Raw genomic sequence first — 18,310 nt, forward strand, 5'->3', positions numbered from 1 at the left:
TTAGTAATTTCCATATGGACAAGTACTGAATATATGGTTCAAATTTTGCAAAAGGAAAAGTTTCCAAAATCTGTGTAGAATCTGCATCTAACTTGCTTGTACAACATGACCCTCTTGTGCAACTTAATATTCAAAATTACTAATATCCCCCTATTATTATTGAAGATTTGATTCTGCAGATGCTTGCTGTCTTTTGCCTAAATTCATATTACAGTGTAATCTGATTTGAGAAATCCTTCAATCAGTTAGCTATCTTCAGTTAAGACTAATTTTAATTGGTCAAGCTATTCAGTGAAAAGCAAAAAGAAAATATATAATGAAATATGCTGAGAATTCATGAAGTCACGAAAAGTTGGAAGTGACTGAACGAATAAACAACATGCTGAGAATTATTTTTTATTTGAATTAACTAGACTTTTTATAGAGCCTTACATGGAAGTATATTTCCTATATTCTTGGAACCTCTTTATAAAAATATTTAATATTTATTTTATTTTTGTTTTATTTAGTAGCCTGAACAGCACAAGCAGTAACCTGGGGAGAAAATGTTGTGAGGCAGAATGGATTACCACAAAAAGACAGTTCCTGGATTACAAACCAAGGGCCCCTGAGAGCAACTTTCACCAGTCTTATCCTTCAGTTTCCTCACTCCGTTTTTCTGGGTCAGATTCTTCTTTGTTCTGAGATTCTTCCCCAGATTCTTCCTGTGCCTCTCCTTCCTTCTCAGATTCTTCTTGGTCTTGTCCTCCCTCCACCTGTTGTATCTCCCCATTCTCAGATGCAGGCACTTCTTCTCCCTCTTGGGGTAATACCTCTTTAATTCCTTCAAATCCAGTTTTCTCAGCTTCCTTCTTTTTTTGTGTATCATCTGCATCTCCTTGGGGCTCTTCTTCCTCCAACTCTTCTTCCTCCTCTTCCTCTTCCTCCTCTTCATCTTCTAACTCTGGGAAATAAATAGAATCTCCATGTTTATATCTATCTCTACTCTCAAGTTTATGACTTCTCAGCCTTGTTTCCATTTTACAGATTGTGATGATGATGCTATGGGGAAGGCAGGATTACTAAGGCAAAACCACAAAAAAACCTGAGGCCAATTGCAAAGGGCGGCTAAACGGATGGCTTTTGATTTCCTTTTCAGAACTCTGAGGGCTGCTATGTTATTCTTTTGGGCCTTCCCTTGCAATGTCTTGCTGTAATGCAACTGCTTTTTGACAGTGGACATGGGGATATGGGGACTCCTGACTTATCAGGAATACAAAGGACAGGAGGCACACTCAACAATTCTCAGATCTTCATTCTACGAAAGAAATGAAGAGTTCTGTACTGAATTAATGTACTCCAACACTAAAATGTAAACTTAAGATCAAATATAAAATATGTGGTCAATCAAAAGTAGAAAAATGTAGTGCTACCTAACAACCAAGAATAAGAGAACTGGAGAAATACTACCATCTACAGGTCAAGCTTTTCTAGCAACTACAATGCTTATTCATTCACTTTTAATATAAAATCTAAAATCACTGCATTCCAACATTTAATATCCCTTCATAGTTTTTTGAGATCTGATTATTATGTTTTAAATACAATTGTACTGTTTATTTACAAAAGTAAATAGAGACTTATCAGAAATTTTGCACTTTTAATTAAAAATTGTGTCCTTGCACATTTTATCTTTTTTTGCTTCCAGTTCAGCAGGGTAGGATTAATAGTGCGCTTCCTCTTTTAATTAATCTGCTTCTAATCCCTGAACATTCTGAAATACTTTTGACTGTTTCCTCTTTTTTCTATAATTGTTACAAAATACAGCTGGGAAAATAGCATTCAGGTGCAAACTAAGTTGATGGCTATCACATTCTTATTGCTGTTTAGAAGACCACAAGCATAGTGTGCTAGAGACAGTCTTGATGCAATCTTGTTTTAATAGTTTGTAGATTTAAAATTGGAAACACAGCACCTTTTCAGTTTTGAAAGCATATTTCATATGTTACAGACAACATTGTGGGTGATCCTATTCTATCATTCTGGGCTGACTCTTAGCCATTTCAGAAAGGCTACACTATGGAAATGTAGATGGGCCAAGGAATTCATTCATTCATTCATTCATTCATTCATTCATTCATTCCCCCACCATAATCTCATGACCCAAACAAAAACAAAAGCAAAGTAGGAGAGAAAATAATAAGCATAGGAGATGCAGGTGATATTACTGAAAAGCTTTTAAAAAAAGCTCAATTTTTAGTAACTTCCTAAAAATTACTACAGAGGGGGTCTGATCTCAGGGAGAAACCCATTCCATAGTTGCTACGGAGAAGCAGTGCCTTCTAGCTTTGGTTCCCCCCAAATTCCAAAAATATGGGTCAATAATAGCCCCTTCCTACATGATCTAATGGGCTGGACCAAATCCAGTCAGGGAGACAGTCTCATAGCATCAATTGTCAAGTCATAAATGGCTTTATAGCTTAACACAAACACTTTCAATTGTACTTTAACCAGCTCAGCGCCCACAATATAGGTGCATTATGCTCCCAAATTGGGAGCCAATCAAGGCACAGGATGCCTCACACTGGACTAATTGTAGTTTCTGGATAGTATTTAAAGGCAGCCCCATGTAAAGCACATTGCAGTAGTCTGTGAGAACATTAGTTACTGTTACTAGCTCTGCCTGCACCTGGTAAAAGTGCAATTAGTATACCAGCCAAAGCTGACCAAAAGCTTCCACAGCTACGGCCTCTACCTGCTGTTCAAGCAGAAGCCACCACTCCAGAAGAACCCCCAAATCACAAACCTGCTGTTGGACAGGTAGTGTCCAACAGGGATAACACTGGGTACCAAAGGAGAACTCCATTGTACAAACAGCAACTCCATCTTGCTTGAGTTAAGTTTGAGCTATTCTCTCCCATCCAGACTGTCACAGTCTTCAGGCACCAGATCAAATCATCCACAGCAATTTCCCCACAACCCAGGGTAGCAATATATATTTGGTATCATTAGCATACTAATGATACCACATCTCAAACTGTTGGATGACCCTTTGCAATGACTTCATATAGATATTAAGCGGGGGGGAAGGGAGTATTAACCCCTGTGGTACCCCATAACTGAAGGGCCATCAAGCTGACCTCTGTTCCCCCACTACTACCGACTGAAACCATCTATAGAGGAACGAATGGAACCCTGGCAAAATACGTATGCCTGGAACATTCTGTAATCAACTTGGTACATATACCAACCTTTCAATTCATGCATCCTCTCAAGTCTCTGCTCTCCTTTCAACTCTTTGATGAACCCTTTGTTGGCTTCATCCAGAGCCTGGAAAAAATATAGTCTAAATGTCCAAGAGAAGCTTTAAGAAGGTTTTAGGAGATAATCTCCTCCCACTCTTTCATTTGCTTCTTTATTGTGCAATCTACACATAGTAACATTGCCATGAATATGCATACTTGTAAGATATGATTAAGCAGATAGAAGCAGAGGAATTGGAGTTGGAACCCTGTTTTGTTTCTTTAAAGAGAGTGGCACAAGGTAACTCACACCTGTAAATCGAACCCAGTTATCTGACATCTTCCAGGCATCAGAAAGGTGTCACAAGATTGTGGTGGTCCTATGATTGGCAAACTAGGGAAACAATTAAGTTGTTGGATCGGGTAAGTTGTGCAGCATGTGATGAGAGACTGAAGGAAAATGTAGGGGCTCTTGAATAAACACAGGCCCCAGCCATACTAAGTTTTTAGAACAGAAGAAGAGTTCTGCTGAGTTCTCCAACAGCGGCCAGCCAACAATTTCTGGAAAGCCACAAGCAACCCATGAAAGCACTTCTTATCTATCTGTATATCCTAACATTTTGTTTAGCTTTGTGTATAAAATATTCCCTGAATATAACTAATTCTCTATTAAAGTTAGTACTGCATTTTGTTTTAGAAATGCATTTTAGAATCAAAGGTGTTGTGGCACAATGCAAGGATATTTTTGCTGTCATAATAGCTTTTCCTCAAACTTTAAGAAATTGTGCCTCTTGTGGTCTTCTTATCTCCTTGAACAGGGGCATCACGTGTCATGTGCCATTTTACTTTCTCAAGGTCAGTGTAGTCATAAACTGCACTTCGGGAAGCCCAAGCCTTAGCTTACCGTGAAAAGAAAAAAAACAATTATTGGTCCTAACCCTTCCTGCAATTCTTACATTGCATTTGCTACGTCACCCTCCATTTCTGTGTTACTTACAATAATGATTGCCTGCTGAGCTGCATCATTATGGACACGTTTTGCCTTCTCTAGAGCCTTTTCAAAGTATGTCACTGCAGACTGAAAATCCTCCAGTTTCACTGTGAATTGATAAAGAGAAACTTACACGAAACACTGTATATGAGATGCATTTCCAAACTATTACGGAATACTGTATAGGAAACAGGATACCATCTAGTATAAAAACTACCCAGGACTTGAGTAGAATAGTATTTATTTGTTTTAATTTTTAATATCAATTATTTTTTTTAACATTTCCTTTAACATTTCTTTTCCTATAACAATAGAGTTCAATAGGAGATTATAACTTTTTAAATGCAGGGATTAAAAGCAGTTGACTAACTGTTTAGCTGTCTCCCTGCATCCTTTTAAAGTCTGAGTGATCACTATGTTTTCAAGGCATAGAAGCAAACCTTTAATTTTGGAAATCGGATAGCAATCTAGTTTGCCTTTATTCAGTTGCTCATTTGTATCTTAACAGTGAACATGCACAAGATTGCCAATTTCTTGGCTAACAGAAGTTGCTGAGTTGACTAATAGGTGGCAACTCAGGACAGGCAATTTTCTCTGTCACAAGAAACTAAAAACATCTGTAGAGAGATTCTGTTATACAGCAAATAATGATAAATGAGTTTCCATCAGGAAAGAAGCAGTACTTCTTTGTACAGAACTCTGCTGTGTAAAAGAGACCCAGTCCAGCCAGTAAAGATAAACATTTGGGTGCAAAGCATTTGCAAAGCAAGTTACCTTGTGCTTGTGCCACCAACACACCACCATTGAGCTGCCACTCAATGTCTCCCTCTTCCTCTGCACACTGCAAGGATTTTTCACCATAGTCTCGAGCCTCAGCTGCTTTGTTGAGTTCTAGGTAGCATCTGCCAATTTCGTGGAATAACCAAGTTTTCTCCAAGTTACTCTTCACAAGAGGAATCTTCTCCTCCCAGCTTTGCAAAATAAAACAGAAATGTACAGATTTGTTCACAGAAAATAAATTTAGCCTCTAAAAGTATTAGACCTTCCGCCAAGCCCAGCACCACAGTGACAGTATATTTAGCACTCCTAGGATCAACTCCTGATTTCCATTTTCATATAGTTGTTACTGATGATTACAGGTCTCCTAAGGGTAGATCCAGAGATTATGATTAAAGTGGTGGGGCCTCACAGGTCTGAGGGAGAGATGACTGATATCTGTCACAGTTGGGAGTTGGCAGCTAAGAGTCCAGGAGGCAATCCTTAGCTTTCATCAGTGAAGGGGATCATACAAGAATCCTTATCCTCAGACTATTGCTAATTACTATCATCCATGTATGGTGAGCCACTTTTCAGAAAAAAGTAGTTTCAAGTTTCCATAATAACAACATTCTCTTTATTTAGTAGTCTCAGCCTATAACATTAAACTTTCTGCATCCCCTCACTCTTTGGGACATTCACTAGATTAGGAGCAAGAGGTCTGTGTTCCTCCAATGATATAACTGTGTGCTGACTAGGGCTGATGGGACTTGGCATTTGGAGGCTACAGGTTCCCACTACCCTGGGTCCCCATCCTTTACCCCTGGCAGAAATAAGTTCTAACAGCTGTTAAGGTATCATTACTTTTCTTTGCTGACATTGCTTTTCTTGATCTGTGGGCATGCTGTTAAGAAAAGTTGTAGCTATAAAACGATTTCAGTTTATAATCAGGTAAAGTTAAAGGAGGACAAAGTGGTCAGGTTAAGACTATTACTGCAGAAGGGAAAAGGCCTTATCAGTGTTTGACTTCCACATACGTGTCAATGGCTTCCTGAAAGCTGCCCATACGGGCATACACCCGACCAATGTTGTCAAGGGCTCTGGAGATGGCATCAGTCAGGTTGCTGCAAGAAAGGCAAAAGCAAAAGATCTGAACTATGGGATGCTACTTCAAAACACCCAATCTGCCATCTCCAACCCTGGATGTTATCTCTATGCATTAATTTATAGTGCACTATGAATGTGTACAGTACTTTAGAACATGGGTGGCAAACTATGCCCTGTAGTCTGCTTGTGCCCCCTGCTTCCATTTTGCAGCCCCCAGTTGACATCTCAAAATTTAGCAGGGAAAACTTCTCAATGTTGCCTCTGTTTTTAATGAAATGAATGAAGGGCAGGATAGATGTGTTATGTGTCTGTGAGACTTAATACCCCTTATCACCCCAAAAACCCTGAAAAAAGATACACAAAGTTTTGCTCTGGTAACTTTGCTCTCGTAGATTAAAAAAAATGAGAGTAACACTGCTATTAGTAAATTGTTTAGGGCACCCTGACTTATTTTATCTTTGGTATCTATTGTCTAAGGGAAGTGAATGATACTGTAGAGCAGTGGTTTCTCAACCTTGGCAACTTTAAGACATGTGGACTTCAACTCCCAGAATTCCCCAGCCAGCACAAAAGTTTGTATCAGTGTCTTGGCTAAGTAATTTCAAAAGTCACTTCTAAATGCCTCCTGTGTGGCTAACGTCAGTTATGTGTCTTCCCATTTTGTTCAATGAAAATCTCTTTCTACGATTTTAATTAAAAAGGCCACAGGTGTTGGGGAGATAGTAAGTGCTCAAATTCAACAGGTTCTAATTTTTTTTTAAAAAAAAGACCAGTATTTTTCAATCTTTTTTCAAATAGGCTGGCTGGGGAATTGAGAAAGGTTGAGAGACACTTCTGTAGTGCCTCCCTGAGTGTCTCTAATTACTGCTATATTGCCTGCAGATACCAAAAGGGGAAAATTGCTTAATTGTCCACAAGAGTATAGAATCTTTGTCTCAGTGTTTTGTACTTACCAGATGTTGCATTATTATGTATTAAAAATTACATACTATACTTTGTTGCACCTTATTTAATACACCAGGATAACAGATAGATTTTGTTGTTGTTGTTTATAGATTGATAGGATTTATAGGTTTAGTTGGATTATTTTTTATAGATTTAATATTCATATTTTTATATTATATTTTGTTCACCTAATACATTTTATATGGAGACTTTATTGTATTTTACTATACTTTATCTTGTTCTATGCTGGTCACTGACCAAAATAAAGTCTGTCTCTCAAAGGAGGGCATCTCTTCTGCTTCCGCCAAAGTTGCTTATCTTTGCTTTAAACAGTACAGACAAGGGGCCCCAGTTTCAAGTAGCAGGGCAAACCTGGAATATCACGCTGCTTTTTAAGATGTTACAAGAACAAATCAGTTATATCAATAACTGATGAAAACTTGTGAAGAACTTATTTATAAAAACTTAATCTTCCTTTCTCTCATATATTTAAGGAGAGCAGTATGGTAAGCATAACAATTCAAACTTTTTTTAATGGTTAATGCTGAATCTTTTAATCGCTGGAGAATGAAATCACAGTAGAAATAATTTGACTCAGTAATATGAGTATCCTAAAACTACAGTTTTATGATAAATTTTGGAATTAGTGTCTCTGAATCAGAAAATCTAATTAAATGGTCTCAGCAATTGGGAGAGAGTAGTACAGTGGAAAACTCCAGTTACTTTTATCTTTTTTTACCATCACCATCTTTTTTACCATCACCACCACCCACTGTAAATTACTCTGAACTCAAGATAACAGAGATACTGCAGGGAAATTAGACAGGGCAGATTTGTCTAGCAATGGAGACTTTCCTCCAAGGAGCTCAGGAGAGGTGCATACACTGATGTGCTGATCGCACAGTCTTCTGACCATTAACAAACTAAAACATCTAAATCCCTTGGGTCATTTTGTTTTTCTCAGAGAAGACAAAAACATGGCGATTGCTTCTTTCCTACTTTTCTTTGGCAATATCCAGATCCAGCCGGTGGCTCTGCAAAGCTGCCATCATGTTCCCCATCTCAATATGAGCATTTCCAATGCAGCTGTAAAGATTTCCAACCAGCTCACTCCTGTTGGGGATCTCATCATCAGACCAGCTCTGGATTTTTTTCAGTACTTGCTCAGCTTTCTGGCAACTTCTTTCAGGGCAGCCACTGGTCAGCACTTAGGAGGAAAAGAAAAAAACTCTGCATGAGCAAATGAGATATGCTAACAAGCATGCGTGCACTGAAACAATGCACAGTAATTCAGGACTGATCATATGAAATACTGATTTAACATGAACTATCAAATTTATTCTCAGTAGATTTGGGGATAATAGCTAATTTCGGTGATGTTAAAAAGAAACTGAATACATTCATGAAAGATAGGACAATTAATAGCCGTTAGAGTTGATGGCTATATAACTCCTGAATCACAGGCAATGTAGCTCAAATACCAGCAAGAAAAATCTTAAGATACCTCCATCAATTGCTTATAGTTGTAGATTATATATGGACAACTATAATGAAATATGGTAATCCTTTATTGCACCTGTGTGTAAAATTGTTTTACTCTCTTTTTTTCCTATGTTCTTTCTCTGTTTAATTAATAAATAAAAGCCCTCCATGCATAAAAACTTCATGAACAAACCTGGTTGGGTAATGAGTAATACAAAATGCTAGACTAGATGAGCCAGCAGCGTTTCTCTTATATTCTTAAATCTGCCTGGAAGTCAATTTTTTTGATACATTTCACATATGTCTGAAAGAATTCTGTCACAAAACAATGCCAGAAAATATCAACAGAAATTCAGGTAATATCTAAACTGGATTTTGGAGTCTGCTACTATTAGCAGAAATACTATTTTTTGGCTAAAGTTAATTATCAGAGCATTCCTTTCAAACAACAAAAATGATTTGACTACATAAATCTAAGAGAAAAATATGATATGCTACCACTAGGTGGAGATCAATCTGAGGCTATGGGAGTTAATATTTTAATAGTTCTCAGAAGAACAAGAGGTACCACTGAAAGAACCAACTAATAGGTGCTGAAGACTTCGACTTTTTTAGTAAGAAATATGACTCTACATACCAAAATATTCCATTCTGTATGTTAAGAGGTTACATAATTTATATGTATAAATTATACAATATATTTTATACAGTATAAATTATACAGTATATTACTTCAAAGAATTGACAAAATAAAGAACAAATTGGAGGGTTCTGGAAGCACATTTTCTCACATAGGACAACCCCTGCTCTGTAAATATTGCAGCTCTATCTTATTTGAGGCAGCACATAAACAATCCCATTAATATACTCTAACTGGTCCCCATTTTCACCTGAGCCACCTACGCATATCAATGTCCTCCATGCTCTTTAGTATGTATCTTGCCACCTCAGAGGGCTTCCGCTTTTGATCTCGGGTCCACCTTTTTAACAAAAGCTTACGATCCCTGATTCGGGCATAAATAGGTTTTTGCTGCTGCCAGAAATCTGTGCGAGTATCCAGGTAGGAAAGACCTTCCTGGAGTAGGTCTCCAACAGTTACTCCCTGCTTGGTAACACTTTTGATCAACTCTGCAAGAAAGCCAGAGGCAAAAATAGATAGTGTGAGTTATTATTAATAGATGAGTAGATAAATAATAGGTATATTATCAGTCCTGTTGATGTTAAAATACTGTATTTAGTTGATTCAGGGTACTCCTCTCACATGTGGTTTCCTCTATAAATATATTCCAATTTCAGACACCTCTGAAGGAGAGGTTACTTGAAGAAAAACTTCCAAAGTGATATAACGGTCAGTGATCTGTGGGAAAAAAATGCAGTTTTTCTCCACAACTAGCAAGCATGATGATAAACCAGAATATACTTATGAAAGAAGCCCTTCAGAGGAAAAAAAAGTCTGATTTCCTTAGAAAAACATTTCAGTCACTTTTTAAATTATTATTAAAGCAAATGCCATTGAAATACAAATAACCAAAGCCAAAATCCATGCAGATACCAATGCAAAATGTTTGGAGTAAAGTGACTGCTGAGATAAATAAATCTTACGGGCTTGCAAGACGGGGCTGATCTCTCTGGAAACAAAACTGGCCTCTGTGATATGCAGGGCTCATATGGGTAAGGCTGGTATGCTGCCTGGAACTCTTCCTGAGCAGAGGCAGCTAGTCAGCCAGTGGTCACACTAGCCAGGGATCATGGGAACAAAAGTCCAGCATATCTAGCGGTACCAGACTGGGTGAAGGCTGTCTCAGAATCTATAAAAATCTGCAAGTTTTCAAATTCTCCAGAGTACTTCATCAGGCAAAGATGATGAATCAAGTACTGCTTACCCAGTTCATCTAGCACTAGTTCACAATGACCTTTGCTAGGTCTGCTACCAATATCATATGTTTTCCATTGGAGATGTTAGGGATGGAGCAGAATAAATAATGTTCACAAATAATGCTAGAGTCTGAAAGCCATAATGCTGGGCTTCACTTGAGCCTACCAGCACCAGAATGCTGTCTGAAGGTAACCTCGCAGAGCCACATGACAGTCAACCTCTTTCCCTTCAAGAACCCTTTCCATGGTAACTTGTCAACTAAGGAAACTGCATATTGCAGAGGATTCTGAAACATGCTATGCATGTACTTCACATGGGCACTAGCAAGCTTTTGCATTTTGCTATCATGCCCTCACAAATTTTATGTCCCCTAGCTATGAAACAGTTTTATCACTGCACATTGCAGAAGAAGATTAATAAACCGGACAAGAAACTGCTTTCCGGAAAACCCCAATCAGCTTCGCAGGGGCCTGTAAGAGACAGACAACCTAATGAGGTATCTGGTTCTGAGGTTCCCAGGCCCAGCACCACCCAAATGCATTAAGTTGAAACCTTCATCCTTGAGCAGTTTTTCCAGAAAAGCCTTGTCAACATAGAGCTCTCCCAGGAGCTGCCGTTCCATCTTCTCATTCCTCACGGGTGCCTGTTGTTTACTTAGGTACTTTGCATCCTTTTTGATGTGGAGCTTCTGCTTTGCTCTTTTACTCTGTCATAAAAAAGAAAAATCAACTTTGCAAGGTTAAAAAAATATATATTTCTCCTTTCTCTGCAGCATTATTTCTTGAGAAAGGAAGAACAAGGAACCCAGGAAAAAGGGCTGTCTCTCAAATTGAATAGATCTAGCAGCATAAATTAAAGCAAACTGAAAATTTCAGATTGAGATGGAACGAGGGTTTCCAGAATTTGAGAGGTTTGGTATAATAGGATTAAAAAATCAAAAACTGTACCAATCCATGTTGTCACGCAGCATGGTGATTCAGGGTATGAATTGTGAGCAGGGAAGTCCTTATCTTATACATCCATTACTTCACTTTGCAACTTGCTCCAAAACACCCATTTTAAGGAGATAACAGTACTCCCCTATCTTAGAAGGTTTTCTCTGGATGCTTTGCTAATGTACATGAAGCAATTTAAATAGTTTGGAGAAACAGTTGACAAGTATAAAAGGAAACAGATAAATATTTGCCACTTTAAAAATCCTATTTAAATGAAGGGAGTTTAAGAATGTGGTTGGGACTTAGTTCACAACCTAGGTAAAGTGAAGGGCTTTTAAAGTGTGATTATTATTCTCATGGCCTTCTGTTCTCCATAGTGCCTTCTCTGTTTTTTCCCCCATCAAAATATTGTATGAATAATGGAATATTATATATTTCAGATCAGGCATAGGCAATACAGTATCATGGGCACTAGTGGACCCCCAGCATCATCATTCGTGCCCAACACTTAGGAAACTTCAGGAGAGATCAAGTGGCTCAGGAAGAATAACTGATCAAATATTGTCTTGAAATATTATTGTCAGAAACAACTAGTTATTTTAATTATGTTTTTTTTTTATTTTGCACCCTCCCTGCTACAATATTCATGGTATAAACTATCTACAAATGGATAGGCTGGAAGCAATGTTCAGGGGAATGGAGATATTACCTATGGAATTCATTTTCACTACTGGTCTCACATATTTTGGTGCCAGAAAAAGGTCAATGAACTGCAAACCTCACCATCCTCACTATCTAACCTGCCCCAATACCTTGAAACCCATTCCATTGTTTCTATTCGCTCCTAAAATAGGCACCAGATAACCACCTTGGAAAAAGCTGAAGAGACCATACCTCTGCCTGGCGACTCAGGAAGCAGAGGTCCGCTCTATTCTCCAGTTTCACGGAAGATGGGCCTACAGAGAAGGTACCAACCAAGAGGTCAGGAAGGCCCTACAAAGCACCTACTGCACATAGCAGCAGGAAGTGCGTGAGGAAGAAAGCATACCAACCTCATAAAGAAAAACACTTCAACCCTCTGATAATTTTATTTCCCCTTTTTCAATGTTTTTATTTTTCTTGAAACAACATGGTTTAGAATATCACAAAATATTTCAACCATGAATGAACCACAGTTTTGTATAATGGCATATTATATTTTATTTCCCCAACATATTTTCCCCAAGGTATCATTGTTACCTTATTGGAATAGAGAGCCAGTGTGGTGCAATGTGATGTTGAACTAGGACCAGAGAGACCCTGCTTGAACTCCACTCTCCACCATGGAAACTCAGTGGATGACTTGGGGCCAATCACTGTTTCTCAGTCCAATTTATTCAAAAGATTGTTACTTTAGGGCAGTGTTTCTCAACCTTGGCAAATTTCAGATGGGTGGGGAATTCTGGGAGTTGAAGTCCACCCATCTGAAAGTTGCCAAGGTTGAGAAACACTGCTTTAGGGTAAAACAGGAGGAGGGAATACTGTGTACTTGAGCTCCTGGAAGAATGGCAATCTAACAAATAAATTGAGGATAGATCCTGAATCTTTTTTCAGAAAGTATTTTGAAAATATCCTGTTTCTTTCCTTTAGAAATATGGGAAATAATAATGAGATAGGTCATAAAAAACTTTCAATTGCAAATGAGGTTCTTCTGGAAGGCTTTTAAATTTAATTAATGGTTTATTTGGGTTGGTAATACTCAATCCAAATAAAAATAAAAAAGAACAAAAAGGATTTTTTGGTTTGTTTCCTTTTTGTAGAAATGAAAACTACATCCTCACCTAGCACAATGCTTGACTGTTCTGGGTACTTTGTCTTCATATGTTTCCTATCAAGTTCAGAAAATGCCTGACAGATACAATAAAATAACCTTATATCCAAAGAAAACCATATGCTTACTTCCAACTGAGTTTTCAATTGCTTCCTTGGACTTCTGAATGCCTAGCCTGAATTGCTGCAATTCAGGGCGGAGCTTGTGCCCTCGATGATAAAAGACCAAAGCAAATTCAAAATCGCCCATGGTGTACAAGGCTTCTGCTTTTTGATACAGTCCCTGTAACAAAAAGGAAAACTATTGGACTGAAAAAAGAACAATGGTAAGAGTTATATATTGTACACGCAAGCGAACAGTATGTACCTTTACCTATATCTGTCCCAGCATCTGATAATTTGCTGGATGTGACCAATTGGAAGAAGAATTTGAGCACGATCCAGGAATCTTTTCCCTCCTCCATTCCCAACTTTATACTGTTTTATTCAATTAGTTCTTTTTAAGAAATCACCCTCCAATTTATCCCAAAGCATTTGCATTGCTTTCAATATGGTTTTCTGACCTGGTAATTTATTGTTTTTTTCTGAACTGGGAAAAAAACATAACTTCCTTCCAACAACAACCACCACCTAGATACCCAGTGATAAATTTTGAGACCTCTTAGGCTTGGAACAGGTTCTCTGCTTACCTTAGTAAATTCTTTATCGGTAGCCAGGGAGGCTTCTGCATCCTTCAGGGCATTTTCTGTATCTCCAAGTCTCAAGTAGCATTTTGAACGGGCAACAAGGCAATTCCTGTCACCAGGTTGAAGCTGTAAGGCCTAACACATAAAAACAATTGTTTTCAAGCTCCTTCATATTACCACTGTTGCAAACTGAGCATCTCATACCCTTCATTATTCTGGTGAAAACAGGGATATATTTCTTAAATCTATATTCTATGATATCATTTGTAAACTGTACTCTATTTTTACATATTGCTAAATTCTGGATGTTGTGATAATTTTCTCTGCAGTATCTACTCTTTCATATGTCTTAAGTACCATACTCTTGATATGAATGCCATGAAAAATCCTTTCTCTCCCACTTTTTCTTCCATCCTTTTCTCTCATTTGTGCCTCCAGAAAGATCGACTGCTACCTAGCCTAACATAAAAATAAAGGAAACATGATAGTGCTGCAACATGCACATTTCTTTTTGAGTTTTGATTTTCCTAGCTCGAGCTAACTGATGAGAAGCTCCGTCTCAAAGATATGAGTGAGCAGAAAGCTAGCTGGAAAATAAACAGGAACGTTTGCTGGAAAATAAACAGGAATGTTTGCTGTTTTTATGTTGTTACAGCCTTTGGAAACTCACAGTACCCTATGGACTGAATAGCCTCTTCCACACTGCCTTCTCTACTTGGATAGCATATCTGGACAGCAAAAAGCTGCACAATCATTAGAGGGCAGTAAAGACAGGCAGAACATTCTAACTTTTTTGCTGCCTCCAATGGTCATCTGGAGCTCAGATACAACAGCCCGATTCGCTACCTCCTTCCAGCTACCATGTCCCATTGCTGTAGGTCTTCCCCAGCCAGTTCTCCAAAGGCAGAACTTTACTTTTTCCATCGCGTCTGGGGACCTGATCTGGCTACCCGGGTGACCCAGGCGCAAGTCCCCAGCCTGCCATGCAGCTCCTGGGTAACTTTGGGCTTCTCTCAGCGTCAGCTGTCCGACAGGTCTCTTGCTGGGGGAAGGGGATCAAACGAGGCTCATGCAATTCCCCTTCGTGGGATTCCCGCCCAAGTATTACCCCTTCCCCGTCCTCGGTCATTTGCCTGCCTGCCTGCCTGCTTGCTTAGCAGGCAGACTCGTTTCTCCCCTCCCGTCTAGCGACTTCTCCGAATATTCACATAGTGAGTTCTCACGTAAGTGTAGTAGGACAGAGCTTTCGTGAGCTCCCCGCGCCGCCTAAGCATGGTTCCTTCCGCCATGAGGCTGGGAAAAGTCCCACGCAAAACCTCCCCCTCACTGTCCCCCATCTTGGAAGCAGGCAAACCCGAGGAGAACGCGACACAGTTGCCTCGCAACTTGCAGCCTAGCAACCGCAGTACTTCCGGAAATCCGACGGGAAGCCGAAGGGATCAAAACGTTTTAAAATCCTGGAAGAAGATACTCCAGTGGCTTGGGAGCTGTACAGTATTAGGATTATCGTACAAAAATCCGGACGACCACTAGACAGCTTGTAGTGTGGATTTTTCCACTCCAGATATGGTAACCCTATTTTATGTGACTTTCCTTTTGCACAACTATTTATTTAAGATAAATTGAACCTTACCCCAGTTTTGCTTGGGTTTTGGCTGTCACTGTTCCCTTCCCTCTATTAAAAATCAAGTCTTTGAGCAGAGACTTTATTTATGGATCTCTTTGTATTTTAACAAAGGTAAAAAGTAAAGTCTCCTTCCAGTCAAATTCAACTGGTAGGGACTTCATGGACACATGCATGCAGTTTTCTGGGGGGGATATCCATCTTCTGGGAGGTTTCTTGACTTTCTAGTCTGGACTACATCCTGGGTGCTCCTCAGAGGTCTTTGATCCGAGAACTACTAACCCAAGCATGACCCTGCTTAATTTCTGAACCCAGGTAAGGGCCTCCAACGCTCAGGGCATCTGCAGGGCTAGTTAATATCAAAATGGCAGGCACAGCCAGATGATTGAAGCCTTGCCCCTTTTAATATGCATCTATGAGTGTGACACATGTTAAAAAGGTGGCTTTGGTCATCCAATCTCATCCCCCATTTTGATGCTGACCACCCCTGTAGATGACACCTGATGAGGCAATTTAACAGAAGACACCCCTATTTTACTGTCAGATTAATAAATACTGGTACTTATATAATCCTTTTAGAGTGTTCAGTGGGCAGAAGCAGCCTTAAACAACCATTTTTGCTTCTTTCAACATTAATTCCTTGCAACAGACCACATTCTACCCACTACTTTTCTACCAGTATTTGTACAGCTTAATTTTTCTCTGCCTGTAGTAAACCTTCTACACAAGTACAGTACACACATACATCTTCTTGCTGTACTTTTTCATCACATATGTATAATCTGCAGCCATTTTCCATGTCGAACACAACTTGTTTTGGTCTTTGGTAGTTTAGATTTCAGATTCATACTCTCTGTATACAAACTTTCTAACATTTGCTGCTATTCATTTGGTTCTCAGCCAACAAGGCTTTGCCTGCATAGAAAAGTATGTGTACACTGACAGCCTCAGCCAATGCAATTTACCACTAGCATTTCATATGCTTTTGTCCATAATTGTATTAAACAGTCAAGTCACACACCCTTGTCTTACTCCATGTTCAGTGTTAGACCATTCTGTAACCCTTCCATTTATTCTCACACATGCTTTTGTGGCATCATATATTGCTCTTACTGCATTCAGCAGCCAGCATTCATATTCACACAAAACATTCCACTATTCAATATGATTTACCATATCATAACCTTTATCTAAAACAGCTAACCTATAATAAACTTTGTCACATCAATATCTATTTCAATTACTTCCTGAAAAACAAAAATCCTGCCTGCACATTCCCTGCCTGATAGAAAGCCACACTGCACTTAACAAGCTTTGCTCACCATCATCTCTTGTACTCATTCAATCAGAATTATGCCAAACACCTTTTCAAGCATACTTAACACACTAATCCCCTGTAGTTTTTGCATTTACTCTTGCTATCTTTTTCTTTGTATACAGGAACAATAACAGCATCCTTCGAGTTATCAAGTATAGATGTAGTTCTCACACACACCTTAAACAAGACAGAGAAGTATTGGCAGTAGTGCTGACAGGATAAAACCCCTCTCCCTCCCCCATTCAATAAAATGAGCAGAAAGGCTCCCAAAGCACCAGGCCAGGCTATCTTTGTTTAGGAGTACATGACATAAAGAGACAGAAATAGACCCCGTCCATTAGTAAATCCAGAGTAACCTTATCTAACAGCACCAGCGAACATTGTAAGCAAATAATGGAGATTATATATAGAATATATACTAGTTCATCCTTCACCAGTAAATTCAGAAAATTTAAATATATTTTCCCCAAAGGCAATTCATAATGAATAAATAACACACTGTTCCCTTTTGTTAAAAATGTAAACACAGCTTCTATTTTTCATGTAATATCTAATAAGTTATATACACAATGACTAAAAAGTGTCTTAATAAATACAGGTACCATGGTGATGCTCAATTTTTAAAACTTATCTAAGAATAACTATATATCTAGGACATGCACATATGCATGGAGATAAAATAGTCTACTAAAAAAAATGACTTGGTTTGAACTGGAAGAAATCCAAAACTGCATTGAATGGATTGGTTCCTATGTCTTAGACATTTCAAAACACTTAGAATAATGATTTTGGATATTGCAAACTGCCAGCATCACCATTTCAGCCTCTGAAGAAGGACAAACCAAACTGGTTCCCTCAAGTGACTGGAAAAGTGATGAAACTGTATTAAAAAAAACAAGTACAATCCAGCAGAAAAGTTCAGGGAAAGAAAAGTAGTAATTAAAAAAAAATCCTGCTGGGTTTCAAACTGGGGATATTTTGCATGCAATGTGTTTCAACCATTGTCTAATAAAGAAGACCTGCTGTAAAGAAACTGCTGCAGATATTAGGAAAATCTGGGAAATATTAGGGAGGAGATATCCCTGCCTTGTAAAGTAACTAATGCAAATACAAGGCTGGCATGAATGAAGTAAAGCACAGCAGGCAATCTGGACAGCACTTGAGACATCAGAAGTAGGAAAACACTATTTTGAAGCAGAAAAAGACACCTCAAGAGCCCATTTGTGGTGGGCAACGGGTGAGTACAAAGCAACGTCATTCACTCCTGTCCTCCAAAAATGGTTGCAGCCTGTACCAGCAACAGGGCAATCTAGCAGTGTGGATATGGCCCCAGTCAATCAGAGAGGCTCAGAGTGAGGGGAAAGAGCAAGCGTATTAGTAATTTGCAGGTGTTCATGAAAGGATTTATAGAAATAATGTGATTTTGGTTTGACAAAGAGTAAGGGTTTGATTATGGAAAATGTTGCATATTCTTGCTGTTGACAGTTGGAAGTCATCTTTCTATGTAATCTTAAAATTCTTTTGTGTGTGTGGTGGGTTTCACACCTCTTTAGTTTTTCT

The 18,310-nt window shown here is 38.7% G+C and overlaps 1 protein-coding gene across 1 annotated transcript; it reads right to left on the bottom strand.

Annotated features, from left to right (window-relative positions):
- Positions 1 to 390: 390 nt before the first annotated feature.
- On the bottom strand, positions 391 to 15,145 carry ODAD4 (outer dynein arm docking complex subunit 4). Its single transcript, XM_063300585.1, has 12 exons — positions 15,032 to 15,145; positions 13,812 to 13,943; positions 13,252 to 13,405; positions 12,208 to 12,269; positions 10,931 to 11,084; positions 9,406 to 9,630; positions 8,020 to 8,227; positions 6,006 to 6,092; positions 4,987 to 5,183; positions 4,219 to 4,319; positions 3,231 to 3,309; positions 391 to 934 (listed from the first exon to the last, which is right to left on the bottom strand). Exons 1-12 carry the CDS (start codon positions 15,143 to 15,145, stop codon positions 630 to 632), a joined length of 1,818 nt encoding a protein of 605 aa, XP_063156655.1. The 3' UTR covers positions 391 to 629.
- Between the last annotated feature and the right edge of the window lie 3,165 nt (positions 15,146 to 18,310).

This window comes from Candoia aspera, chromosome 4 (genome assembly GCF_035149785.1).
Source record: "Candoia aspera isolate rCanAsp1 chromosome 4, rCanAsp1.hap2, whole genome shotgun sequence".
NCBI lineage: Eukaryota > Metazoa > Chordata > Lepidosauria > Squamata > Boidae > Candoia > Candoia aspera.

Bases quoted from the DNA above. Each gene is read 5' to 3' on its own strand.
- ODAD4 (XM_063300585.1), bottom strand. From the start codon at position 15,145: ATGGGGGACAGTGAGGGGGAGGTTTTGCGTGGGACTTTTCCCAGCCTC. The intron at 12,270-13,251 runs GTAAGCATATGG...CCTTCTCTGTAG, and splicing joins AATTGAAAACTCAGTTGGAA to GCCCATCTTCCGTGAAACTG. The intron at 935-3,230 runs GTTGGTATATGT...CAGAGTTAGAAG, and splicing joins GAGGATGCATGAATTGAAAG to ATGAAGAGGAGGAAGAGGAA.